The 24,739-nt window shown below is 40.1% G+C and overlaps 1 protein-coding gene across 1 annotated transcript in view; it reads right to left on the reverse strand.

The window, feature by feature from the left end:
* Window positions 1–680: 680 nt before the first annotated feature.
* Window positions 681–24,739, reverse strand: part of LOC124277173 (coiled-coil domain-containing protein 6-like) — a 35,454-nt gene continuing 11,395 nt past the window's right edge. The window contains exons 2-9 of the mRNA XM_046712844.1: window positions 18,708–18,857; window positions 14,074–14,202; window positions 13,241–13,344; window positions 12,328–12,485; window positions 10,349–10,505; window positions 9,498–9,616; window positions 5,948–6,171; window positions 681–3,831 (exon numbers count right to left, since the gene is read on the reverse strand). Of these exons, the coding sequence (XP_046568800.1) occupies window positions 3,760–3,831; window positions 5,948–6,171; window positions 9,498–9,616; window positions 10,349–10,505; window positions 12,328–12,485; window positions 13,241–13,344; window positions 14,074–14,202; window positions 18,708–18,857 (1,113 nt within the window). The 3' untranslated portion in view covers window positions 681–3,759. The remainder of the gene's footprint in view (window positions 3,832–5,947; window positions 6,172–9,497; window positions 9,617–10,348; window positions 10,506–12,327; window positions 12,486–13,240; window positions 13,345–14,073; window positions 14,203–18,707; window positions 18,858–24,739) is intronic.

Here is a 24,739-nt window from a genome sequence, read left to right on the forward strand (position 1 = left end):
CAAGAAGGATTCAACATGATGACATGTCCCTAACCTTGTAGACTTAAATAGCTGGTACATACACCCTACAAGAAGGATTCAACATGATGACATGTCCCTAACCTTGTAGACTTAAATAGCTGGTACATACACCCTACAAGAAGGATTCAACATGATGACATGTCCCTAACCTTGTAGACTTAAATAATAGCTGGTACATACATCCTACAAGAAGGATTCAACATGATGACATGTCCCTAACCTTGTAGGCTTAAATAGCTGGTACATACACCCTACAAGAAGGATTCAACATGATGACATGTCCCTAACCTTGTAGGCTTAAATAGCTGGTACATACACCCTACAAGAAGGATTCAACATGATGACATGTCCCCAACCTTGTAGACTTAAATAGCTGGTACATACACACCTACAAGAAGGATTCAACATGATGACATGTCCCTAACCTTGTAGACTTAAATAGCTGGTACATACACCCTACAAGAAGGATTCAACATGATGACATGTCCCTAACCTTGTAGGCTTAAATAGCTGGTACATACACCCTACAAGAAGGATTCAACATGATGACATGTCCCCAACCTTGTAGGCTTAAATAGCTGGTACATACACCCTACAAGAAGGATTCAACATGATGACATGTCCCCAACCTTGTAGACTTAAATAGCTGGTACATACACCCTACAAGAAGGATTCAACATGATGACATGTCCCCAACCTTGTAGGCTTAAATAGCTGGTACATACACCCTACAAGAAGGATTCAACATGATGACATGTCCCCAACCTTGTAGGCTTAAACAGCTGGTACATACACCCTGCAAGACGTATTCAGCTCCAGCTAACATGAAGACATGTATCCAACCTTGTGGCTATTACAGCGTCAACATACAACCTTCAAGAAGTATTCAGTACTAACTATCCCCTTTCCCCTTGTTATGCAAGCCATTGAGCACTACTAGGCATCAAGGCATATTCTCCAACCAGGCACTCTCTGTATCAGTAATATTTACAGCTGTCGCCTTGCAGCAGCCCTAGCATCTAAGGGAGGTAACTATGCCTTACTAACTACAACCTAAGCCACTCTGGTGTCAGGATTAGTAGCAAACACAATACTTAAACACTGTTTCATAGGAATGCAAGTTTTGAGATGACTGTGTCTTTCAACACGACAACATTTCTCAGGAACTCTCTTTATACATAACTCATTAGTCTGATGAGGAAAGCTGCAAGATCAGTGGTACAATGGATGTATTTCTCCCTACCGTCAGGACACACCTCTTCCCATACTGATAAAGAAAGAACTAGGCCATACATTACAGATGTACCTACAACCCAAAGCGTTAAATTCAATACAAATCATATTCATCTTTCACCAAAACACATGCTCAGTCATGAGATTCCTATGAACACTGATTTCCAAACCTACATCTAAAGTCAATTAATTTGTTGAAATGGCTTTATGGAATTTTGTTTTGTTCTTGGAATGTCAGTTGTCGAAAAAAACATTGTCCCAAGGTACAAGAATGTTGTCATTTTCTCTCCTCCCTCTGACTTAAACATTTCATTATGTATTTTGCAGTTTGCAAAGAATCTTTTTTTCAAAACAAACTCATGTGAGTGCAATTTTGCATACATTTTTCCCCTTTTCTTCGTACCATTTGAGTCAGTGGTGTCAAAAATATCGGAAACCTCATTTCAGTTATATATTAATACAGCTATTTATCATGTCGATGGATCCATCGACCAAAAAGCCTTAGCATGACAAAACAACATTGTGTATACAATCACAGGGTCAACATGGAAAAAACTTGCATCAAGGTACAGATTGTCACTACCGAGGTCTTAACAGTGTATAAAAGAACCTGGGCCCCGTTTCACAAAGCTATCGTAGCACTAAGACTGTCAGACCTCCTATACTGTAGCATAGGCTTACGACAGTCGTAGCACTACGATAGCTTTCTGAAATGGGACCCTGGAAGTGACAGTATATACCTTGAAGCTATTTTGCTCTGCATTACAAGCCCTGTATGAACACTGATAACATCAGCATTTCACAATGTTCGTGAGTATCACCCACACTTATCTCCCCTTCCCAACAACTGGTTCCTGGCCATTTGTATGAAGTGTAAAAATTCTTTGGAAACAAACCAAGAAAGTTGTGATCTTGGACTCTTAACATCAAATATATAACACACTTAATCTTAATACACTATTATACCGTTACAATCCAATGGAAAACTAAAGATCATCAAATATATTCTCAGGTCACATCTGTCTTTACCAAATTAATCACATAGAATCATAACTAAGAATCATGTAAAATTGTACACAAAATAGGTAAAACAGAATTAAATGTAATGTTTTTTTTCACATTTTTACAAAACATAACACTAAACCATTGGATATCAACACTGCATTATGAAAAGGAAAAATACTTTTATCTTGAAATCACACATTAAAATGAAGGTTTTCCATGTCAGAAATATTGAACTGTATCACTTCAGCCAACAAAGGATCCTTGGTCTGGGACCAAGCAAACCTGTCTAAGCATCAAACCTGGCCACGTACAATCAGCCAGTTTCAGACCAGGCAAACCATTGCAAACATCAAGCTTCAATTAACAAGGTGGCAGAGGAAAGTTGTCACCAATAAATGGTCCATCAAGTTCCACCGACCACTGTGGCCAACAAATCTCCACTTTTATGACAAGTATGAAGGACATTTTATGATAAGTACGGGGGAAAAGCTATTCTGCCCCTGACTGACCAGGGGCACTTAAAAATGAGGCACTTCTCTAAGATGATGTCTGAACGAACAACATAGATATATCTGTGTTTGTATATACATGGTTTTCTTTGACTTCCTGTGCCTTGACAAAGTCTGATGGCGAGGCACCATAGCAAATACATTACATCTGAAAACAATCAACAATGCTTGATATGTGATCGTCACATATAACAGTGGAGCTACCATAATAAATACACGAAGCCTCACATAACACCGACAACATAGGAAATGTAGGCTCAACTCAACTTTATGCATTTGTGGATTTTCAAAGGCTGATAGAATGGCAGAAGGGATGATAGGATTGTTCAAAATACAAAATATGTACGCTTAACAAGATCTGCCCATACATATATGGAACGTTGTATCCATTAGAATAAAGACTGAGAACACAAAACCCAAACTCCCACATCATTCTATATCACAAGATCAAGATGAACAAGATGGTAATCGTGTACATGGGGTAGGAAAATAACACTGCACAAAAATAACAAGTTTGTTTCTCTCGACCATCAATGATCAAAGAAATAGGAGAAATTTTCGGAATCGCAACATATTTGAAATGAAATCGCAACATACAACTGAAATCTAAATGCGAAAAGAATTCTGTAATGTTTCCTTGTATTTGTTTTTGAAAGGGAAAATACTGATTTTCTGTTCCATCGTTTTCTAATGTTTTAAAAACAAAACCTAAATCTCAATCATTTTCAACAACAGGGGATTGAGAAAACATTCCGCTAAGCTTTGATAACTTGGCACAAAGCCTTGATAGAGATCCACAGCAAGCCTCCAACTTCATAGTTGACAGCTATAACAAGAAAATTGGCAGCGGTCAGTCCACCTCCATCACCGACCAACAACATTCAAGGCAAGGTAGCACCTTCAGAACGCAAGACAACACTCTCTCAGTTGATTGGATAAGGGTTTGGCTTGTTTGATCGGTGGAATCGCTTGTTGACCGCCATGCTTACTATCATGTCTGGTCGCTCTTCTCGCTCGGCAATGCTCTTGGTTTTGCAAATTTTTCTGGGCTGGGTCTGGGTTTCTGAAAATGATGACAGAGACATCAGTATTGGGTCTAACACTGCTTTTAAGATGGGCACCAAATAATCGTCTTAGAATCTTAGTTTGAACTCACATGATGTCATAAACATTGTGTATTTGATGGTTTTGTTTGCGTATTCAATATACTTACTCATTTTGGTCCAGTCTTTTGGGTATTATATTTCTTTATTTTAATATTTTTTTATAATTCTGCTTGAGCTGCTGTTTAAGGTGAATTTGTATTCGTTCATGTGCAAGATGTGGTATATAAACACAACAGTAACATACATGACAAAATAATACTAGCGAGATATAGTGGGTGTAAATAGCAAATCTCAAGCTCTGCTGTTAACAACACTTCTGTATAACAAGGATACTCAAGCTTGAAGTGATGCAGTTTGTAGGCCTACCACTGTGGTTCTTGTAGGCCTACCACTGTGGTTCTTGTAGGAATACCACTGTGGTTCATGTAGGCCTACCACTGTGGTTCTGGTAGGCCTACCACTGTGGTTCATGTAGGCCTACCACTGTGGTTCATGTAGGCCTACCACTGTGGTTCATGTAGGCCTACCACTGTGGTTCATGTAGGCCTACCACTGTGGTTCATGTAGGCCTACCACTGTGGTTCATGTAGGCCTACCACTGTGGTTCTTGTAGGCCTACCACTGTGGTTCTGGTAGGCCTACCACTGTGGTTTGGTGTTCTGATGACAAACCAACAATTACGATCAGGGAAAATCTGGGATTCAAACTCCCAAGGTGTAGAAGCCATGAACACACATATGGTGCTGACAACCCCAGACACATTATCACGGTGAACCAGGATCTCAATCAACAATCATCTCTTTCTGGCATACCCAAGGGATGCAACTCTGCACACAAACTGATGAGCCCCAGTTAAAACAAAATAACAAATTTGTATCTAAGTTATCATTTTAGCAAGTGTAATGTTTTATCAGTTATTTTGTCAGCTGCTACCACACAATGTAACTGGTGTCCTAAACACTGGGATATATGATAATGTGGGGATGATAGAGTTGTCTCCCCTGTCATACCAACAAGTACATGCTGGCAATATCTGAAGCTAATGTACATATCGTTTAGTTTTACGCCGCTTTTAGCAATATTCCAGTAATATCACGGCGGGGGACACCAGAAATGGGCTTCACACATTGTACCCATGTGGGGAATCGAACCTGGGCCTTTGGCATGACGAGCGAACACTTTTAACCACCAGGCCACCGCCCCACCTAGGATATGTATTAATGTTTAGCGATATATTGTGTCACAATTGTGTCATCGATAATATAAACTTTTGTGCTAATCTAAGATCTAATTTACTCATACAATACACTAGGGTAGGTTTGTATTCATGGGCTGCTCCTAAATTCTGTTCAGGACACTGTTTTGTCACCGATATTAATGTGAAATATATTTATTCCTTTCAGACTTTTTAAAAGAATTTGCTCAAAGTTAATTCTCTGATTTTTTTCGATAATCAATCAATATTTTGTCAATGATTATCGATCTCTATAACTGATATTGATAGCCAGCCCTAGGCCGAGATAATGTATCTGCATAGTTTCTAAAACAAAGGAATCACGAAAATTTGTTGATTTTACCACCAGAATAAACAGATTTGAATGATTTCTCCAAACATTGTGGTTGATATATAAATACATATTTTCAAAGTGAGTTTTGGTTTTACGCTGCATTTAGCAATATTCCAGCAATAGCACAGCAGGGGACATCTGAAATGGGCTTCACACATTGTACCCATGTGGGGAATCGAACCCGGGTCTTTGGCGTGTCGAGCGAAAGCTTTAACCACTAGGCTACACCACCACCCCGGGTCAAATATGAAACAGTATAATCTGGTGTCATGGAAAGTCCCACTTGGTGAAATGTCCTCAAATCTGACCCTGCAAAACCCCGGTTTTAATCATGTTGAGTACAATATCTAATTTACAAAAGACTTATTCCGTCACAGCAGCAAAGCTGGATGTTGTACCTGCGGATATTTACGGAGGAAATTAAAGCAGCAAATAAGAGAGATGCATGCCACAGTACTAAACAATGCCACGATGGAGCTGACAATGATGACGCACGGAAACTCACATGGATGTTGGGATTAACCATAGGCATGCTGCTGAACACTGGTGGTGATGTGCCAGGGAGGAACGCTGGTGGGGCCGTCGCAGGTGCCGCTGCCACCGACCCAGTGTGTTGGCCTGACTGATGACCAGGGGCGTGGCCAGGTGGGTGTGAGGGAGGGTGGAAAGGCTGACCCGGCAAACTGCGTCTCATCGGACTTGGGGGACTTTTAGCTACGAACGTCAAACCTGGCAGCAGAACAACACAATGTGTGATGATGGGTCAATGAGTGAGCACACCGACAAATATGGAAGGAGGAGGAAGAGATGGTTGAGGAGGAAGAGGCAGAGGTGTATGACTGATGGGATATGAGAAGGGGGAATAAGAGAGGGATGAGAGGTTGTTAGAAAATGGGAGGAGGGAGGGAGGGGATAAGAGTGGGCTAAAGAGGAAGGAAGAGGAGGAGGGAAAAGACAAGGATGAGAGTGGGCAAGGAGAAGGGGAGGAGGGAGAAGATGAGGGGATGAGAGTGGGCTAGAAGAGGGAAGGGAAGAGGAGAGAGGGGCAAGGAAGAGAAGAGGATGAGAAGAGGGGAGAGGAGGAGGAGGATGAGGGAGGGAAGATGAGGGGATGAGAGTGGGCTAGAAGAGGAAGGAAGAGGAGGAGGGAGAAGATGGGGATGAGAGGGCAAGGAGAAGGAGAAGATGGGGGGATGAGAGTGGGCTAGAAGAGGAGAAGAGGAGGAGGGAGAAGATGGGGATGAGAAGGCAAGGAGAAGGGAGAAGATGAGGGGAGAGAGGGCTAGAAGAGGAGGAAGAAGGAAAGAGGAGGAGGGAGAAGATGGGGATGAGAGTGGGCAAGGAGAAGGGGATAAGGAGGAGAAGATGAGGGGAGAGAGTGGGCTAGAGAGAGGAAGGAAGAAGAGGAGGGGAGAAGATGGGGATGAGAGTGGGCAAGGAGGAGAAGGATAGGGAGGGAGAAGACGAGGGGGGATGAGAGTGGGCTAGAAGAGAGGAAGAAGAAGAGGAGGAGGGGGAGAAGAGGGGATGAGAGAGTGGGCAGAGGAAGGAAGAGGAGGAGGAGGGAGATGAGATGGGCAAGGAGAAGGGGAGGAGGGCTAGAAGAGGGGGCTGAGAGGGGCTAGAAGAGGAAGGGAGAAGATGGGGAGAAGATGGGGATGAGAGTGGGCAAGGAGAAGGGGATGGAATGGAGAAGAAAAGGTGGATGAAGGACAGGGTCAAAGGAGGAGAGGAGTAGGTCAAGATGCATTAGGAGGATAGCAGTTAGTGAAAATGCGAAGGAGAGAGAGGAGGTGGAGGAAGAGATGAGCATGTGTAAGAGGAGGGAAGAAGCATGTGAGGAAGATGTTAGAAGGTAAGGAGCAGAAATCAAAGAGGATGAGGGGTTGGTGGTGGCTTAGGAGAGGGGAGAACTGAGAAGAGGACAAGGTGTGGAGGAGGAGGAGGATCAGGAGACAGGGAAGGGGAGAAGGGTCAGGAGGAGGAAGAAGAAGGAGAAGGGTCAGGAGGAGGAAGAAGAGGAGGAGAAGTAGTGACTCAAGCTTGATTATCTATCCTTTCCAGTGCATAAGTCTACGAATTCAGACTTTTTTACAAAAATTGTCAGTATATAAGGTATAGAGGTGTAAGATATAAAAAAAGGGTCATCCATTCTAAGAAATATCAAAAGGAGAAAGGTGTAAATAATTTTTGAGAATTTTGTTAGGAGCAATATTACAGCTACATTCAGTCAGCCTGAATAATTGAGTCTGGATCAGGCAGGTAGTTGATACCATGACCAATACCGGTCAGTACACAATCACCAGGCCTTGACACCGAGACACACAGTCCCCGTTGACTCTTACTGTAAGCGACGGGTACCCACAGAATACCCACTGTTTAGTAATGGTTAACATTTTCAAAATTATTTATGCATATCTACTGATAAAGGTCAGACAATCAAGAATGATGGTTGCACATTACTTTCAAAATCACAAGGCAACATGATGATCAAAGCCTGCCCGCTTAAGAAACATTTGTGACAGAGGCAAAGCAAGGCTGGGGCTGTAGATGCTGCACACTGAAGTATGGATTAGGTGTTGTCGGTGCCTGGTTCAGGGACATCAGTGATGGTTGACATATCATGCAAGCAAGATGAAGCACATCCAGCCAGCAAACAGTACTCATAGCAAACAATGGTCAGTTTCTGCAAACACTGTAACGGACAACCAATGTGACTTGTCATTGGGTTGAACACCACATTCAAGATCATTTCACTCATAGATGTACATGCAGTGTGTGTGTGTGTGTGTGTGTGTGTGTGTGTGTGTGTGTGTGTGTGTGTGTGTGTGTGTGAGTGTGTGAGAGACAGAGAGAGACAGAGAGTATGAGAGAGATGAGAGAAAGTGTGTGTGTGTGTGTGTGTGTGTGAGTGAGTATGGTTTTACGCCGCTTTTAGCAATATTCCAGGAAAATGTTTATAGCCCTTGATATGTCCTATGTTTTAAATCCATCCTATAGCCCAAGTTAAAAATGTATTTGTACAAAAGTAAAAAGTAAATGTATGGAAGAATATATTTTAAATTGGAAATATTTGTTAAATAAGGAAGAAAGTTGAAAGGGTTCTAACAAGCTGAGAAAATATAGACTTTTTTAAAGATGATTTTTGCCCTGAACCTTATGTTATTTCTAATATGCCAAGATGTTACCGTTCAGCTATGGCCAAGTTTAGATGCGGTGTAGCCCCAATAAGAATGGAAACTAGGTGGTATGAAAATCTAAATGTTAGTGATGGGAAATGTTTCAATTGTACAGATTGTGTCGAAGATGAGTTTCATGTACTGTTTCACTGTGATGTATATAATGATATTAAAGAAAAACTTTTTCATATTGTTATTTCCATGATGCTGACTTTTGTTAGTCAAAGTACTGATATTTCTTACTATTTTGCCAAAACCTGCTTTTTAATACGACAGAGAAGGAAATGCTTTCTATACTCATAAATTGTTACCATTTTTATGCATTTACTACATCTTATATACGCTTGTAAGTTATAAGATTTTGAAACGGCTATTGTGTCTCATAAGTCATATTGAGTGGTTCTGTACTCTTATTTGTTTCCTACATATGTGTTTAATATTATGCTGACAGAAGTGAGACGTAAATAAACAATTGTCTGTCTGTCTGTCTGTGAGTGTGTGTGTCTGGTTGTGCTTGTGTGGACCTCTGATAGTCCACTGAGATACCATGCCACAGTTGCACATGGATACCCAACTTGAACACATTACACAGACTCCGAGTCAACCGAGTCTCAGTGTTCACTGCCAGGCAGGGAACAACACATTTTATCTTAGGACATTCTTCAGTGTAAGGCGACAGCGCGACTGAACAACCAGTCTTCATCTCAACAGGAAGATGCCTACAACTGATTGTGACATAAGACCAAAATGCATCTGCTGTTGTGATAATAAAACCTCTGGACTCTGATACTGATGCCTTCCTGGTGACAGGGGTCTGTATGTGCGCTTGCCAACATACACTATTGTGCTCTGACCTAAGCACATTTAGATACCTACCAGGTGACAGTGGTCTCGCTGTGGTATTGGAGGAGGCATAGGGTATTGGACTAGAAACTGTACGGGGACGGACTGTGTGACCAGACATATCATGCTGTTTGCTCATCTCGTTAAAGTGCCTGAAAATATGAAATACTTCAATTACATGGGGTGAAATATAACTTCTATGCAAGACAGTCCTTTATTCAGAGATCTGACCAAAACAATCAAACCAAATCACTCACAGGAAGAAAAAGATTAATTTTTAGAAAAATTACAACCATACTGTCCAATGTTAGGTTAAATATCATGTAATGAACATCATTTCTAAAGTCCGAGAAAGTGCACAAGTACGTTTTTATGCCACATCAGCAATATTTCAGCTATATATTGGCAACCTGTAGAAAAGTCAAGTAAGGGGGCAGGGCCACTGACCACACAAGAAAATTACCCTCACAATGTCAAGTCACTAACTGTAACCACAAAATGCTCCACAAAATGCTCCTATCCATCAAGTCACTAACTGTAACCACAAAATGCTCCACAAAACGCTCCTATCCATCAAGTCATTAACTGTAACCACAAAATGCTCCTATCCAACAAGTCACTAACTGTAACAAGAAAATGCTCAATCTGTCAAGTCACTAATTGTAACCACAAAATGCTCCACAAAACGCTCCTATCCGTCAAGGCACTAACTGTAACCACAAAATGCTTCTATCTGTCAAGTCACTAACTGTAACCACAAAATGCTCCTAAGAGAACTCTTACAAACAGCATGAAATAACGAGTTATTCTGCCCTGGACTTTAGGCAGGTCTGTTCCAGAGAATCTTTAGTGCCAAATGCTCCTGCAGCTGAACTTGATCTTACCTCTCATCATCCATCTCAAGACTGGACTCGCTCTCTGACAGATGGCGGCAGAGACTCTCCCTCCTCTCCATCTCCAGCTGAAGACGACGCTGCAGTCGCAGGTTCTCCCCCGGATGTGGCTCCCTCCTGGGCTCCAGCTGAGCCATCTTCTCCTCATCTGAACACAAACCGCCACAGTATTAGAAGGGAGACACCTGCCACAATGAGAGGCGGATGTGGCATCAGGCCTCCTGGGCATACTGAGCCATGCTTCAGTGTAACTTCACAACCGATCATGAACACAAACCATACAGTATTAGAACACGAGACAAACACTGATACATTGAGTATGGTTTACATACAAGAAATACATTCTAGTGTAACTTCACAACAGTGACAAACACTGATACATTGGTGTGGATGGTTTACATACAAGAAATACATTCTAGTGTAACTTCACAACACGTGACAAACACTGATACATTAAATGTGGATGGTTTACATACAAGAAATACATTCTAGTGTAACTTCACAACACGTGACAAACACTGATACATTCGTGGTGTGATGGTTTACATACAAGAAATACATTCTAGTGTAACTTCACAACACGTGACAAACACTGATACATTCGTGTGGATGGTTTACATACAAGAAATACATTCTAGTGTAACTTCACAACACGTGACAAACACTGATACATTCGTGTGGATGGTTTACATACAAGAAATACATTCTAGTGTAACTTCACAACACGTGACAAACACTGATACATTCATACAGGTGGATGGTTTAACATTCTAGTGTAACTTCACAACACGTGACAAACACTGATACATTCGTGTGGATGGTTTACATACAAGAAATACATTCTAGTGTATCTTCACAACACGTGACAAACACTGATACATTGATACTGTGGATGGTTTTACATACAAGAAATACATTCTAGTGTTCACACAAACACTGATACATTTGTGTATGGTTTACATTCACAATACTTCAGCAATACATATTTTCAAAGTGAGTTTTGGTTTTACTGCATTTAGCAATATTCCAGCAATAGCAACGGCGGGGACACCAGAAATGGGCTTCACACACTGTACCCATTTGGGGAATAGAACTCAGGTCTTCAGCGTGAAAGGTGATGCTTTAACATTAGGCTATTCCACCACCCCATCTATACAAGCAGAGACACAAAGGCTAAGTAATCATAAATCTGTAATAAGCTCATCTCAAGATAATTAAAAGGTCATCAGAAATTGCTACTAGAACAACAAATAGTGAAGATTAGCAATACAATAAAAATTTAACAGCCTTTTGATATTGAGAACAGGGACAGTACTTTCAGAACACAGAAGCAGTCACAGAAATCTTTACATTCCAACACTCATTTCCAGTGTGATACAACTACCTTCAGTTTGGCTAAATGCACACCCATTATACTACTTGTAATATATGAAATAACCCTGCTTCAAGCTAACATAACAATTAAACTAAAGCCTTTTCCTCTGTAATCACAAAATTTCAAGCATGGCAAAATATACATCTAGTACAAAACAACTTGACAGCTAAGTCACATGCCTTGTGCTAGATTCTTTCAATAAGAAAGTTGTATGCACTTTGGCTTAATCACCTTACCCTCAATTTCAGCTAATCATCTGCTTGATTATTTCTAGTTGTAAACATGGGTGACAGCACTTGCAAACATGACATACAATAAAAGGCCTGGTAGAGTACAGATAATAGCAGAAGTACCATGAACTGCCCTAAGAACGACAAGTCCAGTTTGGCAGTAAACAAACTCTTTTCAAGCTACAACCTTGAGGATGACCTTGTATCTGGACATGACATAAAAATGTGTTAAAACAATATCCAAGGGTTATAAAGGAGAAAATTATGATGCACTGGACAAGTTTTAACATGAGACTGAGGTTTTGCTTGCTTCTATGAACGCACATTTTTACAAGAGAGAGCCATCTATCCTTGTGCATACTCACGTTCTGACAAGGCCTGCCGGAGCTGGTTCTTCAGTCTGTTGGTCTCCCCGCGGAGATTCTCAATGTGCTGCATCAGGTTATGTGCTGTGTCACCGTTGTTCATATCTCGTGGTGACGGTGGCGCCGACACAGGCTGGTCCAACTTTTCCTGTAGTAACCTGCATTGAATTCACAAGACTGCTTAGTCCTTCAAACTTATGAAAACTTCATGACATTAAGTTTTGAGTATTCATTTTCAAACGGTCACATCATATTTATAAAAGTTGAAAGAACGCATTATGACATTATGAAATTATCATGATTACTGTGAACTGTTACCATTCACACAAAACATCATAGTTGAATGAGTGAGTGAGTATGGTTTTACGCCACTTTTTTTTAGCAATATTCCAGCAATATCACAGCGGGGGACACCAGAAATGGGCTTCACACATTGTACCCTTGTGGGGAATCGAACCCGGGTCTTCGGCATGACGAGCAAACGCTTTAACCACTAGGCTACCCCACCACCCCCACTAGTTGAATGAAAAGATCACACATAGGTCAGACATCATTGTAACTGATACTGGTCATAAAGGATCAAAATCGACTCCGAGGTTTTGTTGAAAAAGTAAGCCCACGGCAGAGGGAATTGGGGAGGGCCGACAAGCCCAACCTGATTTCCCGAGGCCAAGGCAACATTGAACTGCTATCTGACTGACTGAGTTTGGTTTTACGCCGCTTTTAGCAATATTCCAGCAACATCACGGCGGGGGACACCAGAAATGGGCTGAACTGCTATCATTAACCCTGGCGGGACAATAGAGCGACATCACTGGAGGTTTATAAATATAAGACAACGTTGAATTGCTATCATTAATCCCCCGAAAAATGTAAAATGAAAGGGTCACAGAAAACACAACTATGAACTGACCGCTTCTCAGCCTCCAGTTTATCCATCTTCTTCCACAGACGATTGACCAATGATTCTTGTTCCTGTTCAAGGGCATTCTCCAACTCCACCTTCTCCCTACGCAACTACAAGGGAGAGAAAGCATCACACAAGATACAACATAGTACATACCACCATATTCTGAGGTGAGGTGAGGTGAAAGTGGGTTTAACGTCGTCCTTGAGAATATTTCGCTCATATGACGTGCATGCGTGTGTATGTGTATGTGCGCCTGCTTGTACTAGCCCAGACTTAAGCTGGTTTTATAGTGCTAGCCCACTGAGATACCATGCCGCAGTGAAGCACGAATACCCCACTCAGACACATTATACTGACTCCGAGCAGACCAGTCCTTGTTGTACCCATTAATGCCGAGCGCCAGGCAGGGACCAACAAGTACCATATTTTAACGTCTTTTGGTATGACGCGGTCGGGGATCGAACCGCGACCTTCCGATCTATGGGCGGACGCTCTAACCACTACACCCACGGAGGCGGTCCCATGTTCTGAGAAGCCATGCAGTATATACAGTTATACAGGAGCTCTTATTAACATTGGTATGCCATATAGTAACAGCAATACTGTGGCAGCCTGTAAATGATATGAATTCGGGCGTAACAAACTGGGCTGTTGTGGTTTGATGACACATATACCAAGGCAATAAAGTCACTGAGCCCATGCTCACAAGTAACAGAGAGCTTCAGATGGATTCTAACCCAGGTCCCACAAAGGCATAGCATTATTTGAAGTGATGGAGGGACCAGCTCTAGAGTCTGCTGTTTGGATATTTCTGGATGACACTTCAAGCTACTGACCTGTTCTAGGGTCTGCTGTTTAGATACTGTGTCTGCCTCCAGTTTCTCAATCTTCCTCATCAGCTTGTTGATCTGGTATTCCTGTTCCTTCTCCAGCGTTTGCTCCAACTCAATCTTCTCCTGCCTCAACTGCAACAACAATGCACACAGATGTTAAAACAAGGTCGCAACTGCAACAACAACAACGCACGTCACCCACAGCAAGGGTTAAATCTAAGTCACTATGACCAACTGGTGGCATATCTTAGCAGAAAGAAAAAAAGCTTATAAAATTATTTCATCAATAACCATTAATATTAATAATGGTCGGATTCCCCTGGTCCGTGCCAGTTCTGAGTTATAATGACATCATTTCTGATTATCGATCTTTTTCGCCAGTCCTAGTTATATGTAGGTCATATTCACTTCAATGTCTTGACAAAAGTTTGTTTGCAAATCCCATGGTAGTTTCAAGTTTCATAATCAATCCAACCCTTGTGGAAGAAAACACAATAAACAAATAAATATGACAATCACTTCCTGAGGACATAGCATGCGTTTCCAGGAAAACTCACACAGCGATTATTCTGGGGTTTTTTGCTCAACAGTACATAAAACCATCATAACATCAACATCCATGATTGGCAACGATGCAAGATTTCAGAGTCTATCAGCATCAAAAGATTAGCGCCACAGATGAACAGAGATAAAGGGGTTTACCTACCCAATGCCTGGGAAATTAATTAGACTCATGCCTCACCAATCACCTCTTAATCCACTGTAACAGCATCATCCCTACCTTTTGTATCTTATCCCAGCTTTTGTATATCATTAGACTATCAGCCACCCTTTTGTACATCAATAAGACTCCTTGGCTTCCACCACTTACCCACTTAATCCACTGTAACAACACCAAATCTGCTTTTGTATACTTTATTCTCTTTCATCATGTATCCTCTATACCCATATACATTCACAATGACTTTGAAAGTTGTTATATGGATCACTGTACATTATCTTAATCTTTTTACATTCCAATTATTCTTTTAAATCTGTTGTATTATCCTGATGAATTTTTGTAAATACATACTCAAAATCACTATGTATTCATCTACTAGTCATGTATCCTCTTACATACTATAATATTTTGTCATATACATTACTAAATATACATGTACAACTGTTAGTTAGCATTCACCTGATGAAAGTGCAAAGAATAGCCCAAAAATGTTGTGTATAAAATAAAGAAGAAGTTGACATCCATAATATTTTGTCATATACTAAAAGTACATAAAAAATGTAATTTTCTGATTAAAATTGATATTTTATACTTATCCTGACTCATGCTTATTGCTCACCTCATGAGTCAGGATAAGGGGAAAATATGTAATTTTCTGATTTAAATTGATATTTTATACTTATCCTGACTCATGAGGTGAGCAATAAGCATGAGTCAGGATAAGGAAAAATTAACAATTTCATGAGATTGTTAGTAATAGTATCAGTCAGTAATCTGTCCTAACAGACAGACTACACATGCTGTCACAATATTTTTGTGTGAGTGATTGCTCTCAGGGTTGTTTAAATACTAAGCAGAGACAGAATAAAAAGCAAAAGATTGGGACAGTGATTTTTAGCAATATGCTTAGGAATTTCAATTTTAGAATTCAACTCAAAATTTTGTTTTGAAGTGCATGAACTATGAGAATTGTTTTGGGAATACTTGAGTGTTAAAAATATATATAAAGGACAGGAAATAAATATAAAGTCATTATATTTTTTTGTAATTTTCCACCTACCAACAACTATCTTTGGACAAAAAAAATGAAAAAAGATCACATCACTGATTGCCAACATGAAAACAGTGATCACTTTTCTTTAGTTTATTCTATTTGTTTAGAAAACTAATATAACGTTATTTGAAGAACGGTCTCAAGTTGGACTGAGCAGTACTTCAGTACACAGAGCTGTCAGTTAGTTTACTGTTTTTCCCATATCATTTGGGTCAAAGCAATCCTGGAACTATGATCATACACCTACATGTGAAATAGATTTGTAAACTCATTGCTGTTGTAACTGGGGAGCTCTATAGCTGGTTACCATGGTTACCTGGATCTGATAAACATTTAGGAGTGAATGTTCATCACGACGACAAAATGCAATAAATTTGGCGAAGAAATATTACCAACTGAATGGAATTTGAAGTTTTGGTTTGAAAACCCCATTAACATTTGTAGGAAATGAGCACAACTCCTCTTATATGAAGGCAAACAGGGATCACTGATAACACAATATGCAAATTTGTCACCTCAACATAGTGGTGATAACTTCCATCAAGAATAATAACACTCACATCATTTAAGGAGAGCAACCTTGGTATGTTCTCCTATGAATTTTTAAATTTTTACTGCAAAACGTCTCTATGGATGGAAAATATTGCATTTTACAAAGGTCCAAGGTTTATCAGCAACACACTGACTATTAGCATAACTGTATCTTTGATGGTGATAAATGTTATTTGGAATCAATATCACAATTTGTCATTTTTTACACCATTCAGTATCACTGATTCAAATGACTGACATGAATTTATTGACATTTATCTAAATTGCATGATTTCAAGATATTCATAAGAAATTATTGGTGACATGTCAACAACATCTTGGAGTGAGTGGGGACAGAGTATCAGTGTGATAAGCATCCTTATCCTTCAGGATATAGCTGAACATATTGTTTCCTCAGCAGCATGTCTTGGACTTGACCTTTGTAACTTCAGTCTGACATAAAGGTCAAGGTCAAGTTCAAGGTCAAGTGTTACTGCATACCAGAAGGAGTCAGATCAAGCCTAGACTAATGCTTAGTCTCTGAATATATATAATGTTGATAGTAACATTTAAATAGAAAAGGGGCCCCAGTGAGATGGGAAATTCAGAACCTGCGGAAATCTAGACTTGCTTCATTTAGGGCTTTGGCATTGCACGGAGGGCTAGGCAGTAGGGAATATTAATGTGGGTCAGGGACTGTGAGACAGACTAGATCAAGCCCTCAACCCCAACAGTAAATACAGATAATAACTAACACTAATATTTAGGGAACGTTAAGTAAAACATCATATTTGCCCTTGTAACATAACCATAAAGCACTAACTTCATCATTACTATCCTGAAATGAGACAACATACCTCTCATTTGGTAGAGTTCTATCTTTCAATGACCTTGATGGTGAAAAGCATATTCATGCTTCCCCTTTATTTACTATATTTGAATCAAGGCCACTTAGTGTGCTGACATGTCATATTACCTAGGAACAATATCCATATGTCATGCAGTTACTCCAATGTGTCATGTCTTAAGGTTAGTGGTCACTGCCTAATGTCATGCAGTCACTCTCTAATATCCTGGTCAGTCCTTAATGTCATGCAGACACCAAACTATGTCACGGTCAGTCCTTAATGTCATGCAGTCACCAAACAATGTCATGGTCAGTCCTTAATGTCATGCAGTCACCAAACAATGTCATGGTCACTCTTTAATGTCATGCAGTCACCAAACAATGTCATGGTCACTCCTTAATGTCATGCAGTCACCAAACAATGTCATGGTCACTCCTTAATGTCATGCAGACACGTAAATGTCATGGTCAGTCCTTAATGTCATGCAGTCACCAAACTATGTCATGATCACTCCTTAATGTCATGCAGTCACCAAACAATGTCATGGTCACTCCTTAATGTCATGCAGTCACCAAACAATGTCATGGTCACTCCTTAATGTCATGCAGTCACCAAACAATGTCATGGTCACTCCTTAATGTCATGCAGTCACCAAACAATGTCATGCATAATGTCATGCAGTCACCAAACAATGTCATGGTCATGCTCATGTCATGGTCACTCCATTAATGTCAATGTCATGCAGTCACCAAACAATGTCATGGTCACTCCTTAATGTCATGCAGTCACCAAACAATGTCATGGTCATCACTCCTTAATGTCATGCAGAATGTCACCAAACAATGTCATGGTCACTCCTTAATGTCATGTCACCAAACTATGTCATGGTCACTCCTTAATGCCATGCAGTCACCAAACAATGCCATGGTCACTCCTTAATGTCATGCAGTCACCAAACAATGCCATGCAGTCACTGCCATGTAGTCACCAAACAATGCCATGGTCACTCCTTAATGTCATGCAGTCACCAAACAATGCCATGGTCACTCCTTAATGTCATGCAGTCACCAAACAATGCCATGGTCACTCCTTAATGCCATGCAGTCACCAAACAATGCCATGGTCACTCCTTAATGTCATGAAGTCACTGTATGACGTCACCGAAAATCATTATGCTCATGCAGCCACACTCTGAAGCCCTGATCACTCACATCATGCAGTCACTGCTGTACGTGTACCTCGGGTGGCAAGCACACTTCATGACCTACCTGCACAAGCTTTGTGTACAGACTTTTAATGAGGTACTCCTTAGCTACCTGCACCAATAGAGCGAAGTTTAGTTTCACGCCGCTTTTAGCAATATTCCAGCATTGGGCTTCACACATTGTACCCATGTGGGGAATCGAACCCGGGTCTTCGGCATGACCCGCGAAAACGCTTTATCCACTAGGCTACCTCACCGCCTGCACCACTAGAGACCCACCTGCATGAGTTTTCTGGACAGATCGTTAGTGAGGTACTCTTCCTCCTGTTCATAGTTCATAGCCAGGGTCTCCTTCTCCTTCTTCAGAGACTGGATCTTCTTCAGCAGCGTGTTGCTAATAAACTCCTCCTCTTGTTCAGCTTTGGCTTGCTGCAAACACAAAACACCAACATCAGAATTATAGCTGTCTTCAATACCATTTCCCTCTAGGGCTAAAGATGACTGATAGTCATACCACAGTGCTAACTTAGAAAGATAAGTGTATCTCTTGATTTTAATTGCATTGTTGGTTTTCGGCATTGTATAATATGGTAGATGGCCTGTCTGGACCAGACAAACCAATGATCAACAGCATGAGCATCAATCTACACAATTGGCCTGACTGGACCAGACAATCCAGTGATCAACAGCATGAGCACCGATCTACGCAATTGGCCAGAGAGGACCAGACATTCCAGTGTATCATATCATGAGAAACAATGCATGCCATCATGGTACAATGACAAGGAATCAACCATGACACTGAGTCTGGCCCTGATTTCTCGAAACAAACTTAAGTTTTTAATCAAACCTCAAACTGAGTTTCACAATTTCAAACAGCTTAATTATTAACTCAACTGCATTTTTAAAAAGCCCAAACAACTTAAGTTATCTATCCACCAAACACAATTGTCTACTATAGTTTGAGTTTAATACCGATTTCAGTTCATTCTGTGAAATGCATTTTCCTGTGTTTTCTAAAATTTGAGTAAAAACTCGAACTTAAGTCAAAACTTCAGTTTGTTTCGAGAAATCGGGGCCTGATCCCCGAGTCCATATAGGTGCCTCTTACACAACTTATTGAAACCTACTAAACTCAGGGGTTCAATTTTTTTTAAAGAGCCACTTGCCACAGGCAAGCAAGTGACTTTAAGAAAGTAACTTGTCCTGACTAATTTTCCACTTGCCCTGATTTTATGACATAATTATGATGATGTAATTATGAAAGAAGAAATCAACATGGTATTTGATGTTAATGTTTACTGGACTATTTATTGAAAAGTGATAAATAGCAAAGAAAGATAACTCTACTTTATTATCATTGCAAAATTTAATAGCTACATTTTGAGCAGATATGAAATTAAATCAAAGTTTATTTGCAGTTTGAAACCATAAGTGGAAATTATCTAGTAGCCCACGGACAAGTAAGATACCATTATTTGATTGCCCGAAATGAAAACTGACTTGTCCCGGGCATCGGGCGATGGGATTTTTGAACCCATGTAAAGTACTTACTGAACTATCGATAGTCACACATACTATCGATGCATCAATAGTTTTTCGTTTCTACCATTGATTAACTGCTCATTGATTGACTCAACAATTGCAATCCATCCATAGTTTGATGCATCATTACAGCACTATAAAATACTCAGCACTATAAAACACCAGCATGTTGCTGGTTTATACCTCATTGTATCCTAAAATGTTACAAACAGTTCTGTCAAGCAGACCTTGATCCAGTCATTGATTTCACCAGAACATAAAAACATGTAGTTTCAGAAGCTCTCCACTGTGTTTGTCAACTGTTTTAACTCAACCCAAGGCCACCTAGCCCCATGCCTACAGCACTATATGTAATGTAAATGCACACAGAGCTGTTGAAAAGAACAATATGGAGGATGAGCCCTGTGGTGGCTGAAACGACCTTGGTGATGGGCATAAGCTGCATCATCTGTTGTAGTTGTAAACATAACAAAAACATGGCTCATTTCCAACAACCGGTTTCATCTAGTGTCACTTTACCCCATACACGATGCACTCTACCATATCTCTGTCATACAGATATAAGCATGTCTAATGTCATTAAAACAATTTCATTAAATCAGCCATACACATCATTTTACCATATTTTGTCATATATTTACAGTACAATTCAGTCAAATCAGTCATACACATCATTTCACCATATGTTGTCATATATTTACAGTACAATTTAGTCAAATCAGTCATACACATCATTTTACCATATGTTGTCATATATTTACAGTACAATTCAGTCAAATCAGTCATACACATCATTTTACCATATTTTGTCATATATTTACAGTACAATTCAGTCAAATCAGTCATACACACCATTTTACCATATTTTGTCATATATTTACAGTACAATTCAGTCAAACACGTCATTTTACCATATGTTGTAATATATTTACAGTACAATTTCATCAAATCATCCATACACATCATTTTACCATATTTTGTCATATATTTACAGTACAATTCAGTCAAATCAGCCATACACAACATTTCACCATATTTTGTCATATATTTACAGTACAGTTCAGTCAAATCAGTCATACACATCATTTTACCATATTTTGTCATATATTTTTAGTGCAATTTCATCACATCAGTCATACAAGGCATTTCACCATATTATGTCATACATTTTTAGTGCAATTTCATCACATCAGTCATACAAGTCATTTCACCATATTTTGTCATACATTTCTTGTGCAATTTCAACAAATCAGTCGTACATGACATTTCACCATATTTTCTCATACATTTTTAGTGCAATTTCAACAAATCAGTCGTACGTCATTTCACCATATTTTGTTGCACATTTTTAGTGCAATTTCAACAAATCAGTCATACATGTCATTTCACCATATTTTGCCAACATTTATAGTGTAACTTCATCATATCTGTTATACACTTCATTTCACCTAAGGTAATACCCAAGGCACATTTCCTGCCATTTCATATGCAAGATGCCTAAAACACCATTCAACCATTTATCTGCCATTGTTTGTTCCCTTTAATCATTCCTGAGATACACTGTTGATGTATTTTCACCCAATAATCTAGTATCATATGTAAGATACATCCTTGAGTCCATTCACCATACAAGAAATACATTCTAGTGTAACTTCACAACCTGTGAGAAACACTGATACATTCGTGTGTATGGTTTACATACAAGAAATACATTCTAGTGTAACTTCACAACACGTGACAAACACTGATACATTCGTGTGTATGGTTTACATACAAGAAATACATTCTAGTGTAACTTCACAACACGTGACAAACACTGATACATTCGTGTGTATGGTTTACATACAAGAAATACATTCTAGTGTAACTTCACAACACGTGACAAACACTGATACATTCGTGTGTATGGTTTACATACAAGAAATACATTCTAGTGTAACTTCACAACATGTGAGAAACACTGATACATTCGTGTGGATGGTTTTACGCAATACTTCAGCAATATCACAGCGGGGGACACCAGAAATGGGCTTCACGCATTATACCCATGTGGGGAATTGAACCAGGGTCACTGGGGTGATGAGCGAACACTTTGACCACTAGGCTACCCCACCCCCTCCACCAGAACGCTAATGCTTTAACCACTATGCTATCCCTCCTTTTATTATGTATCTACCTGAGCTGTCTTATCACAATGTGATCATTTCTAAGTCTGCCTTAAACCGAAAAATCTCAAATTCCTTCATCCTGTTTACATGTTTTATTGCTGGTATTAAGCAAAGGTAAATTATGTTGATCATCCATCCCACGGAGATCTTAATCTAAAATGTGAAACATAATATGTATAGCAAAAGATATAAGAAACTGTTGTCCCATTGATTATAAACTAGTAAAAACCTTATTGCTCTTCATTTATGCATGCACAGAAACATTAAACTGCTCATGAATACTGCACATGATATATGCAAGAAGCTTTGAGTACCGGTATACCATTAATCTTTTAGAGTAACATTTCTCTCTGGGACTCAGCATGCCAGCAATTCTGTGGGGCACAGGGTAACAAGACTGTTTAGGACCTGGAATAACCATGCTATCTGGGGTTTAGTATGACATATAGGACCTGCAATAACAGTACTCTCTGGGCCACTATGACATATAGGACCTGCAATAACAATACTCTCTGGGTCAGTATGACATATAGGACCTGCAATAACAGTACTCTCTGGGTCAGTATGACATATAGGACCTGCAAAAACAGTACTCTCTGGGTCAGTATGACATATAGGACCTGCAATAACAGTACTCTCTGGGTCAGTATGACATATAGGACCTGCAAAAACAGTACTCTCTGGGTCAGTATGACATATAGGACCTGCAAAAACAGTACTCTCTGGGTTAGTATGACATATAGGACCTGCAAAAACAGTACTCTCTGGGTCAGTATGACATATAGGACCTGGAACAACAGTACTCTCTGAGTCAGTATGACATATAGGACCTGCAATAACAGTACTCTCTGAGTCAGTATGACATATAGGACCTGCAATAACAGTACTCTCTGGGTCAGTATGACATATAGGACCTGCAATAACAGTACTCTCTGGGTTAGTATGACATATAGGACCTGCAAAAACAGTACTCTCTGGGTCAGTATGACATATAGGACCTGGAACAACAGTACTCTGAGTCAGTATGACATATAGGACCTGCAAAACAGTACTCTGAGTCAGTATGACATATAGGACCTGCAAAAACAGTACTCTCTGAGTCAGTATGACATATAGGACCTGGGAACAACAGTACTCTCTGGGTCAGTATGACATATAGGACCTGCAAAAACAGTACATATCAGTATGACATATAGGACCTGCAAAACAGTACTCTCTGGGTCAGTATGACATATAGGACCTCTCTGGGTCAAAATATAGTGCAATAACAGTACTCTCTGGGTCAGTATGACATATAGGACCTGCAATAACAGTACTCTCTGGGTCAGTATGACATATAGGACCTGCAATGACAAATAACAGTACTCTCTGGGTCAGTATGACATATAGGACCTGCAATAACAGTACTCTCTGGGTCAGTATGACATATAGGACCTGCAATAACAGTACTCTCTGGGTCAGTATGACATATAGGACCTGCAAAAACAGTACTCTCTGGGTCAGTATGACATATAGGACCTGGAACAACAGTACTCTCTGAGTCAGTATGACATATAGGACCTGCAAAAACAGTACTCTCTGAGTCAGTATGACATATAGGACCTGGAACAACAGTACTCTCTGAGTCAGTATGACATATAGGACCTGCAAAAACAGTACTCTCTGGGTCAGTATGACATATAGGACCTGCAAAAACAGTACTCTCTGGGTCAGTATGACATATAGGACCTGCATAACAGTACTCTCTGGGTCAGTATAACATATAGGACCTGCAAAACGGTACTCTCTGGGTCAGTATGACATATAGGACCTGCAAAAACAGTACTCTCTGAGTCAGTATGACATATAGGACCTGCAATAACAGTACTCTCTGGGTCAGTATGACACATAGGACCTGGAACAACAGTACTCTCTGGGTCAGTATGACATATAGGACCTGGAACAACAGTACTCTCTGGGTCAGTATGACATATAGGACCTGCAATAACAGTACTCTCTGGGTTAGTATGACATATAGGACCTGCAATAACAGTACTCTCTGAGTCAGTATGACATATAGGACCTGGAACAACAGTACTTTCTGGGTCAGTATGACACATAGGACCTGCAATAACAGTACTCTCTGGGTCAGTATGACATATAGGACCTGCAATAACAGTACTCTCTGAGTCAGTATGACATATAGGACCTGCAATAACAGTACTCTCTGAGTCAGTATGTCATATAGGACCTGCAATAACAGTACTCTCTGGGTCAGTATGTCATATAGGACCTGCAATAACAGTACTCTCTGAGTCAGTGTGTCATGTAGGACCTGCAATAACAGTACTCTCTGGGTTAGTATGACATATAGGACCTGCAATAACAGTACTCTCTGAGTCAGTATGACATATAGGACCTGCAATAACAGTACTCTCTGAGTCAGTATGACATATAGGACCTGGAACAACAGTACTCTCTGGGTCAGTATGACATATAGGACCTGCAATAACAGTACTCTCTGGGTCAGTATGACATACAGGACCTGCAATAATAGTACTCTCTGGGTTAGTATGACATATACGACCTGCAAAAACAGTACTCTCTGGGTCAGTATGA

This window comes from Haliotis rubra, unplaced genomic scaffold (genome assembly GCF_003918875.1).
Source record: "Haliotis rubra isolate DU_JTF1 unplaced genomic scaffold, ASM391887v1 Scf219, whole genome shotgun sequence".
Classification (NCBI taxonomy): domain Eukaryota; kingdom Metazoa; phylum Mollusca; class Gastropoda; order Lepetellida; family Haliotidae; genus Haliotis; species Haliotis rubra.